Source organism: Etheostoma spectabile, chromosome 16 (genome assembly GCF_008692095.1).
Source record: "Etheostoma spectabile isolate EspeVRDwgs_2016 chromosome 16, UIUC_Espe_1.0, whole genome shotgun sequence".
Classification (NCBI taxonomy): Eukaryota; Metazoa; Chordata; class Actinopteri; order Perciformes; family Percidae; genus Etheostoma; species Etheostoma spectabile.
Window position 1 is genome coordinate 24,705,779 of NC_045748.1, and position 11,124 is coordinate 24,716,902.

Consider the following 11,124-nt stretch of genomic DNA (forward strand, 5'->3'; position numbering starts at 1 on the left):
CCCACCCGCCCCTTCCTTGGATGAACTGTTAACAGAGGTCACGCCCACTCAGTATAGACCCGCCCACACGCCTCCCGCTCCTCTTCCTCGCCCTCCTCCTGCTCCTTCTGGCACCCCCATGACTTACTCCTCCTCCTCTGATCCCCCACCAGTGTCCCCCAGCCCGGGCGTTGCCCTCCCCTCTGCCCCCCGCGACCTGGTCCCTGTCCTAGTGTCCAGCCGATTTGTCCGACTCAGCTGGCGCCCCCCGGAGGAGACCGGAGGAGCCGTGCAGACCTATGGCATTTACTACTCCCAGGACGGAGTTGAGAGGTAAGGGAATTTTATTCTTCTTTGCCTGATCAGACACAGATTCTGGCTGGGCGATATGGAGAAAATTAAATATCACAATGTGTTTGCCCAAACACGCCAATGCAGATATTGAACGATATTGTAGTGTTGACCATTGGTGCTTTCACAAAATATTAACGCAATGATAGTTTTGATAAATAATCACCAACAATGTGGATACAATAACTACGTGGGTAAAGGCAAAAATAATAAAACAGCTCGAAGATTTTGGTGAGTTCAGAGAAATGTAATAACGCAGCCTTTAAACCAGTAGATGATGACACTCATTTTGTATCACATTATCACAGTATTCAAAGGGCTGGGCAATAGAGAGAAAATCAAATATCATGACATTCTTGACCAAATACCTCCATTATCAATATTGCAACGATATTGCATGGTTGACTATTGGTGCTTTAACAAAATGTATTTACACAATGAGCTTTTTGATAAATATTCTCCAGAAATTATTTATTGACTTAGTGGGTAAAGGTAAATAATAGAACAGCTGCAATAGTCTGGTATAGAAAATGATATCACTTCACTGAAATGCAGCCTGTGAAACCAGGTAAAAACAACACGTACCATCGATTTTTTTTTGTGTGTGTGTGGAAAATATAGCATATAGAATAGATTATGTCATTCTTTCAGGGAGGGGCGGGACTAAGGTACTGGAAACACTCTTTCCATTCTTACCTTTCAGAAACATAATGATGGTGTGAAATATTTTCAGCCAATTATTTCACAACTTTTGTGTGGTTTTTTCATCACGCCCCAGGTGTGTTAAAGGCCTTATTGTGAAGCTAGAAGGAAAGTCGGAAGATCACCATTGGGATTTATCCTCTAGGGACTATCAATTTTTCTCCAAAATATCATGAAGATCCATTCAATATTTGGTGAGATATTTCAGTCTGAACCAGTGTTGTAGTCAAGACCACCTAACCAGAGACCAAGTCATCACCAAGACCAGAGTGTGTCAAGACCGAGACAAGACCAAGACTTTGAGGGGCTGAGACCAAGTCAAGACCAAGACCGGACCCGTGCCAGACAGCCGGAGGTTCTTCTCCTGTCTGCCGCATTCACGTTCTTTGGAGTGCGTGTTAAGAGGGGTGGGGAGAGGGGGGGTTAACAGTTTCAAATTAGAAATGAATCACGTTATTGGTCACATTTGAAGCAGGAAGCTTTACATCAAATCACAGTAATGACGTTAAAACTAAATTAGACAATGCACAGGCAATTTAGGGATGTGTCTGCAAGTCCAGAGTCCTCTTCATCTGAGACAAGACGGGATGAAAATTGCAGTTGATTCCGAGACGAGAACTTCAAAAAGTGTTCTTGAGACCAAGCCCGATCTCGAGTGCTACAACACTTGAGTAGTAGATTATGTATTTGATTAGGGCAATGCACATTAATCAACATTTCTGTAAGTGTGCCAGTGGGCTAATTTTCAGTAGCTGTAGTCCTAGTTACCCAGCATGCATCCACCATGGACATTGCTATCCATAGAGCCACAGAGGGAGGGCATTGCAAGCTCCATGTTGTTGACATATAAAGGCACAAAGGACATACTAACAGTATGTTTAAGACATTTGATCACAGCTCTGCTGCACACAGCGGCTCTGAAAGTTTGTTGGAAAAAGCTCTGGGTGACATATTGGCGAGTCCCTCGCTGATGTTAAATGGTAACCTCTGACAGTCGAGGCTCCAGCTGAAGGCTTTCACACCCAGGCTTTTAAGTGTTGTTACCTCAGGGACTGACTGGCCTGCAGTGCTTTAGGGCCCTGAACGGTATGCTGGACCCAAAATGACACAACAGTCAGGGATCGTGTCACTCCTAATGACTCACAGAAGGAACAGAGGCAGAAGTTTTGTCAGTTATAATGACTATGTGAGAAATATTGAGGTTTTTCAGCACTAATGGCAAACGCAAGAAGATGAAAGAGAAATGATGGGGGGGGGGGGGACTTAGATGGAAACCAAGGAAAGATGATAGGTGAAAGGAAGGTGGTGGGAAGGGAGAGTGCAGATGACTTCCATTATAGGAAGCATCTTTCTCTCTACAGACATCTGACTGAAAAGGTGCCCCAGTTTCTACGAGCGAACAAATAGGAAATTGCATGTCCAACACCGTGGGAGAATACCAAGTTCATGTCATTTAGAGAAATTGGTTGTTGGAAAAAAGGATTTGGATGGAATTTATACATTTGAAATGTACGTTTGGTGCTCGCGCTTTTGGACAGATTTGTTGATGTTGTGGTTGATGATTGAATCTTGCTCTGCCAGGCCATCTTCAACAGCACTGCGGGGGAGGGTCAGGCTAGTCCGCACAGCATTCTCTGAAAAACGTGCTCTGGTTTATTGGCATTTCTTTTAACCAATGTGCGGAATTTCCGGCGGCTACCTGAACAATCCCGGAAAAGGAAACATCGTCGACATACAGTAGACTAATATATGAATCGTCAGAGAAGGGTTGAGTAGAAATGGATGAAACAGAAATTCTTCAGAGAGAGGCATGGAAAACAGATCAAAGTGCGAGAGGTTCTGCTCATGAGCAAATCAGAAGAAACAGCGGAAAGATGACAGGGAATAATGAAAATGGGAACAGAGGAAGAGCCTCATTCGGACTGTAGTTTTTATTTGTTTTGGAGCCGACTGAACAACCTCAGACTGTGTCTGAAGGGCAGAGAGAAATCAAACTGTGTGACGGACACGGGCCTGCTGCTTAACTCCACATCCAGCTCGGCCTCTTTGCTTTTCACTCAGCCGCTCAGAGTGAAATATGGATTCACAGACCCCGAGAACTCCACTCACCTTTTGTATTTTGTTTAACCTTTGTGTCTCCCTGCTGCTGCTGCGGATTGTGATGTTGGTTGGTATCACAAATGCCCAACACTTTGCTCCAGAGGCAGATATCTTCCTTACTGCTTAACCTGGCATTAAAATGGCAGTGGACATTCAGTCTGCAGAGGACAAAATGTCCCTTTCAAACTGTTGTATCCTGATCAAAGGATTATAATGTACAGTAGTGAGGTATTCTGCAAGGACAGTATTTGATAGTCATATTGTGTCATATATAGTCTTTAAGCCTCACTACACTTTTTGTTAACCTTTCTGAAATGAGCAGACATCACCATTGCTTGTTGCTCATATTAAACTGGGCTCTTTCACTGACAGTAGTCGTTTATTTGGTGGGAACCTAACCAAATTTTGAAATGCCGTTTTTATATGTACAGTTTTTATCCTCCCCTCTTTCTAAATGGAGCATCAGTTAGAAATCTGGAAGCCAAACCGTGTCTGTGTCGGATGTTCTTTTGTGCTTCTCACTGGATGAAATCAAGTAAAGAAACTGCAGTGAGATCAATGTGAGATGGATACAGTACCTCAACCCAGTGATGGAGTTCTCGAGTCCTGGACCCGGGACTCCAGGATGACTCGAGTTGCTATTCTCTGGACTTTTGACTTGATTTGAACTGATGACTTTGATTTGGACTCGAGCATTCATGAGATCAGTCTCAGAAGTTGGAAGAAGTTTCTGACTGTTTCTATCTGTAATAGGCAGTTATGGAGGACAAATCACTAGTCCAGAGAATAGTGACTCGAGTTATCCTTGAGTCCCGAGTCCAGGACTCGAGAACTCCATCACGGGATCTCTGGACTTCTGACTCGATTTAGAGTCGAACACTGATGACTTGGACTCAATTATTTATGAAATCAGATTAAAGCAATCATGAAATAGAACCCCGAAGTTGGATGAAGTTTCTGACTACTTTTAATGTGTAATAGGCAGTAATGGTGTACTTGAGTTCTGGACCCGGACTTGAGTTGCTATTCTCTGGACTTTTTGACCCGATTTGGTCTCAGGCACTAATGACTTGGACTCTAGGATTCAAGAAATCGGACTCAAGCAGTCATGAAATAGAACTTGAAAGTAGGATGAACTTTCTGACTACTTTAATGTGAAACAGGTGGTAATGGAGTGCTCGAGTCCTGGACTTGGACTGGATTCGTTATGCTTTTGACTTGGAGTTCAACACTGGGGATTTGAGCCTTGACTGTGACTCACTGCCTCAACCCATTAATATTTAGTATGAAAGTCATCTTTCTTTACTGTGAACTGAGCCGAGGAAGCAGCTGTGTGTACACGAAGCTGCGGTGGAAACATCCTAATCTGTGCAGCTGTCTCTTCAGATGTTCTGTAATCTGAGGATTAGCTGCAGTCACTGCGGGTTTAACCAGATTACATCTGATTTCAGATCAGATTATCTGTATTGTTACACAATAAAAACTGGATTAAATGCAGCGCTATGAGATTTTTATAATAAACAAAATAGCATTAAATAAATAATAGAGGTGAGTAATGTCTCAGTAAGAAGATACGGAGACAATAAAAATGATATCAGAATTCAAAAATGTGCATTGCTATGTGTTCTAGATTCGTAATGAAGGTAGTTTGGTACGTGACCATTGTGTTTTCCTGTGTTAGGGAGCGGTCAGTGAACGTGTCGGAGCCGGAGTCTCTGGAGCTGACCGTCTCCAACCTGAAACCAGAGGAGAGCTACAGCTTCAGAGTCATCGCTTACAACGACGTGGGGCCGGGAGAGAGCTCCGCCCCCCTGAGGATCACCACCAAACCGGACCGTAAGACACACACACACGCACACATACACACACACACGTTGTACACACAAATCCACCAGTGGAGCTGCTGCTCTGTTCCATACAGTATCTGTGTCAGTGTCTGATGCTGGGAGACAACTTTCATTAGCTTACTGTTTGGGAGTGAAAATGCGGTCTCACGCACGCACGCACGCACAATCTTAAATCTGTGTTATTTGTTTTCTGTATCATATACATTGCTCCATATTTTTTGAATATTTTGTATATATAGGCTATTTTGCAGGGCTACCAGTCATTGAGTCCGGCGCCCCTGATGAATGTGATTGGTTTAACCCTCAAGTTGTCCTCCCATGTCAACAACGGACAAAAATTTGACATTTTTGTCCTTTTTTCAGACTTTTTGTTTTGTTTTCACCAACACCACCTTAGTACCACTAGCTTCATTGTCAATAACCCTCATTTATGTAGAATTAGACCTAATATTTGTGTTAAAAATTGATAATTATGAATTATTTTGACTAATAGTTAAGATCAGAGTAATAATGGTGATCAATAGTATTTGCAAAGAGCGTTGTATGGAATCCAATTCATTTTTAGTGGTGATTTGGTAAAAAAGAAACCCATATTTCAGATATAGACTTTTTTTAAAAGGGTCAAATTTGACCCCGAGGACAACAGGAGGGTTAAAGAAATGCCAAGAAAACCAGAGCACCTTCTGGCGAAGCGAGACTAATCTGATCTTGAGCTGCCATTTTGCCACATGGCAACTTCCCAGCAAAGAGACCGCTTCTGTAACCTCTGGCCATAACTACCAGCCATGCTGAGCAAATACAAGTGGCAGATCGGGACTCAGTATCGACAGTTATTCCAAATTTCAAAAACTGGATCGGGACATCCTTCATGATAGGTTTTAAAGCATTCACCTTTTCTATACAACCCTTGAATAACAACTTGAAAAACTCTTAGATTTGAAGATAACGGGCCAGTCTCGGTCACCGGGGTAATGGTAGATGTAGCGGGGGAAGGTGTACTAGTAGCAGCATCAGTATCGTGTGTTTTCTCTGTGTCTCTACAGTCCAGGTTCCCAGCAGGGTGGAGTCTGTCCAGGCTGAGGCTCTGTCCCCCACATCGGTCCAGGTGAGCTGGGATCCCCCCAGCCAACCAAACGGCCCCATCCTGGGATACCGACTGCTGTGGACTGAGAGCCCATCGGGCAAGGAACAGGTCAGCACCATGCCTCACCGTGTTTATAGTCATCGGTTTCAAATCGCTATATGAATGAATGTGATTAGCTAATTGCAAATACCCTGTTTACTCCAATGTGAAATATATAGTTAAATTGCTTGGGGTTAACAGGGTTTAACAATTTTTACTCCTTTTTACATTATTAGAATTTTATATTTTATTATTATTAACAAAACCATTTAATATGTGTCACAAAAAGATGTGATGGACAATTGCTGAAAAACCCTCAAGAAGCTTCATAAGTGGCAATCAATAGAATCAATTTCAACAATTTAAAAAAATTATATATTATGTAAAAAACGACAACAACAAAAATAATTTTTAAAATTGCATTTAGAGCACAAACCCATATGGGAAATTCAGACAACTTAGGAGCAAAAATGTGACTGTTCCATATCGTTAACCCACTGTATAATACACTAAACTCTGTTTGAGTCGTACGCGAGCAGGGAGACCTAATAAGACAACTACTACGAGTCTGATCCTGGTGAAATTCATTCGTAAAAAAATATTACAAACGTGCTGGGGAAATAACTTTGTTATAGAGCTATAAACAAATAAAGCAATTTGAAGTTGATTTACTTGGCAGATACTAAGAATACTTCCCTGAGCTGTGTCTACGATTTACACAAAATATTATTCTTAAATAGATGTAGTTGGGTGGGTGCTAGACCAAGCAACATTGCATTAAGGAAATCCACCTTCAGCGGCTTTATTTGCATGAAAGTTTTTAGCAAACTTCAGATAATTCTGATAAGTGGATGGAAACAGAGCCACTGCCGTAGTACTCCCTGTCACGACACCAGTCACTTTGTGGAATTTAATGAAGTGTTGAACGCAATGCATGTCCCAAATCAAATCCCAGAGTGATAGCCAAAGTGTAACCCCTCCTCTGTGTGTGTGTTCAGAGCGTGGAGGTCAACGGACTCAACTACAAGATGGAGGGACTCAATAAGTTCACAGAGTACACGGTTCGAGTTCTGGCAATCAACCGCTACGGACCCGGCACCGCCATAGACACTGTCAGCGTCACCACCCAATCAGATGGTGAGTTCTCCTTCGCTTCTCTCTATCTTTAATTTCTTTTTCATTTCCTGTCTCTAGATTTAACTTACATGTTTCAGTAAGCAAATGCACTGCTGTTCATTACACGGTGACGTTGATGATCACCTACGGGGACACTTTGTTTGTTTTTTCTTTTCAACCTGGAAACCCAACTTTCCAATGTTTTTTGTGTGTGAGTAACTTTTGAATTTGGGCTCAGTAGTAAGCGAGCACGCCGTGACCAGCAGCTGCAAACCGGCTGCAATGAGATTGCAATGATCAGTCACTTAGACATAGGTAAAAGTGTGTGTGTGTGTGTGGGGGGGGGGGGTGTTGCTCTATAAAAAAAACATTGATGATTGATTGACTGTTGACTACTAGTGCAAAGAACGAGAAGCGACTTGCCTCTATGTGTTTAAAACAGCTTTATGTCTGAATATGTAGCATAAGTATACAATTTTGTAATTCTTCAGGTTGTGGGGGGGGGGGGGGGGTGCGAAGGGCCATTTGGGGACTGGTAGGGAAACACGCAGGTTGAAAAGGGGGAGTCATAGCATTACAATTCTTGGTGTGCTCAGATCTTTTAGAGCTCCCTCAAAAAGCACAGTGAAAAGCTGACTTGGGGGGGGGGGGGGGGCTTTAAAAAAAGTCTTTAACCCTTACATGGTATTCGGGTCAAATTGACCCAATTCTTAGTTTTTACAAGAAGAGAAATGGTACAAATATACCTTTTTTCTGCCTTAAAATCAACGACCTTAACTTAATTTCTGTGATAAACACGTATTCCTGACTCAATTCAGAAAATTATTCTGCATATGACCACAAATGTTTTTTTCCAATAAAATAATGATCACACAGGGGATTTTTAACATGAATTATGACCTTATGACAAAAAAAATCCAATCCCACTTCCATTTCTAATTGTGTGCTAGTAGAGACTGACTGCATTCCCTAAACAGACTGTATATGTTCTCTCAGTTGTTGGAAATTGAGATAAAGACAATATTTGTTAACAGATTATGAAGGAAAAATGTTATTTCAGAATTGTTTTTAAAACCCCAAATAAGTCACGGGTCAGAGTTTGACCCGAGGGACACAAGAGGGTCCCGGAAGTGAAGACAACACAAGGGTTACATGCTGTAAAATTAAATAAAACCTTTTTTTTTTTTACTTAAAGGAAACCCACTTTTCTGACATAGAAACCTTTTGAGATGAGGTCAAATTTGACCCATGGACAACAGGAGAGTTAATGGTCAAAGAACACTTTAATTGTCTCTTTACTGGCGATAGCATGTAGCATGCGACAACGTTAACACCGCAGTAGCTTCAAAAAAACAAAACAAAACAAAACCACTCCAGTCCAGCCTGGCTGGAGCAGTTGACCAATCAGAGACGGCCGGCTTGAAGTTGCGTAACATTTAGCCAAGAGAAGAAAAAACTGTTGGAAATCTGAATGTTCTCGTGAGGATTTATCTGAAATACGCTTACCTCATTGAGTCTTTTGGCCACGCTTGACCGGAAAATCCGACATCATGACATAGGTATGAAAGGAAATATGGAAAAATGTAACGGTTATCATAGTGTAATGAGATGCATGAACAGATCTTTATTTGGTTGCGGAGAGTCTGGCTCAGACGGCTCTGTTTATTGTTAATGAACTTCCATACACAGACAAAGAGAGAGAAAGAGAATGGAGGCATCCGTCCAGCTGCAATCCCACCATAAAAATGATCTGTAACACACACACACACACACACTCACACACACACACACACACACACACACACAGACAGATGCAGAGTGGCTGTATTGTGAATCTTCCGGCTGCGTCTCAATGATAAGAATGACTCGTGGGTTAATTGAATTCACAATAAAAGTGAGACACACACACACACACACACACACAGTCAGTGAGCAGCTGAATCAACAGATAAGCAGCTGACAGTTATCCAGGCGTCTGATTGGACAGACGCAGAGTCCGTTCAAACTGAATCACTGTACATGTGCATGGTTACTTTGACAAACGGAGACATTTTTCTTTGGTTGAGCCCTTCGTTTACGCGCAAACGGAAAATTCTCCTCTGAAAACGAGTCTTTCTTAAAAACCTCCGGCCAGAGTGGAGATTTTGGAAATCTACATGCAAACTGAGACAAGCGGAGGTTTAGGCACTCCACGAAGACAAGAGAGAGGAAGTGAGTCGTTAATGTAGGATTCTGATTGGCTAACGTGGGCTCGAGCGTCCCGTCCCCACAGGTTTGGCATGTTCTTGACGGCATATATACACGGTTACGTGTAAATGAACACTTCTAAAAACTGACAGCTGTACACGATGTTATTTTTGAAAGCGGACAGGTTGATATGTCCCTTTATGAAAATAGTTGCCCACATGTGAACTCTGTATGAACGTCCCACTCTGTCTCCGATTCCCAGGATAGGACATGTCTGCTGCCACTTCCCCATCATCCTGTTTCCTCCCCGTCCTCTTTGTCTTTCTGTCGTTGCCGTGTTGCTATCTTCTTTGTTTTCATGTTCTTGCCCTCCATCTATTTTCTGCATCATCTTTTTCTTTTTTGATCTCTCCTTTTGCGTCTTACTCTTTTCTTCGTTTGTCTTGCGCTTCCTGTTCCTCACTGTTTTTACTCAACCTTTTCTCCCTCGTCTTTGTTGTAAATCTTTTCCTCTCCTTTATCTTGTTTGTTTTGATTGTCTTTCGCCGTCCTCCGATTTGTTTGTCTGCTCTTCTTCTTCTTTGCCCTAGTCAGCTTTTTTTTCCTCTCCATTCAGACAATACTCCATCATCCTCATCTATGTTTTTATATATGTGTGTGTGTGTGTGTGTGTGTGTTCTTGTTTAACTGCATTCATGGGGTCCAACAACCGGGAGTTCAGTATGCTTGTGGGGTCCGGCCAGGTTTGTGGAGCCAAAATGCCGGACCCCACAACTTTAAAGGGCTGTTTAACGGTTTAGACTTGGTTTTAGGATTAGGGTTAGAATTAGGTTCTGGTTAGGGTGAGGGTAAGGCTTAAGGGCATTTAGTTAGGGCTAGGGAAGGCAGTATGTCAATGAAAGGTCCCCACAAAGATAGTGAGTGTGTACGTATGTGTGCGTGCGCGCGCGTGAGGGATGACACCTGTCACGCATCCGGGGGTGATCTTGTTTGGCGGCAGTGACACACTCAGATCTCGGAGGCTGAGCGGCGTCTCAGCGTTGATCCGTCTGCTTCCTGTCTGTGCTGATGTCATCATCAGGATGATTGATTGACAGCAGGGATCTTACACCAAGCCTAGGCAGCCCAGCACTCAGCTGACACACCGACACTGACAAAAACAAAAAAAAACAGTACAACAACGTCAGAAAGAAACAAACTCATTTGAGATGTTTTAGTCCACGACATTCTCCAGCAAATTTTTTAGGGCTTTAAAATAACTATAGCTTGGAGTCCTGGGCCCTCAAAGCAATGCACCTTACCGACGTCGTGTAATTTAAAAATAGAAACTGCCTCTGTTTGGGTGGCAGGAGTGAAAATGAGTAATTCTCAACATCTGTTGTGTTTTGGTTTCAGAATGATAAAGGCAAGTGGAGAACAGTAAGATGCAATACAGGACTTACACATGGAGATAGTGACAATAACGTTGAAAGAAACAGGATGTTCCAACTGTAATGTATTTTACCAAATGATGCACAGATTTTTTGAGACATTTTTTTTAATGAAATATCTTGAAAAATGCTGTTTCTCTGATAACTTAAAGTGCCTATATTATGAAATTGTTTTGGGATTTGGGGTGTTATTTTGTGTCTGTGGTGCTTCCACACGCATACAAACTTGGAAAATAAAACAGCCATGCTAGCGCTAGCATGTCCCTGTTGTGCAGGTATTCCACAAGTG

The 11,124-nt window shown here is 42.4% G+C and overlaps 1 protein-coding gene across 1 annotated transcript in view; it reads left to right on the forward strand.

The window, feature by feature from the left end:
• dcc (DCC netrin 1 receptor) overlaps positions 1-11,124 on the forward strand; it is a gene marked incomplete in the record, with an annotated part of 396,097 nt that overhangs the window by 209,484 nt on the left and 175,489 nt on the right. Inside the window, 4 exon segments of the mRNA XM_032540171.1 lie at positions 153-312; positions 4,814-4,968; positions 6,023-6,171; positions 7,101-7,239. Of these exon segments, the coding sequence (XP_032396062.1) occupies positions 153-312; positions 4,814-4,968; positions 6,023-6,171; positions 7,101-7,239 (603 nt within the window).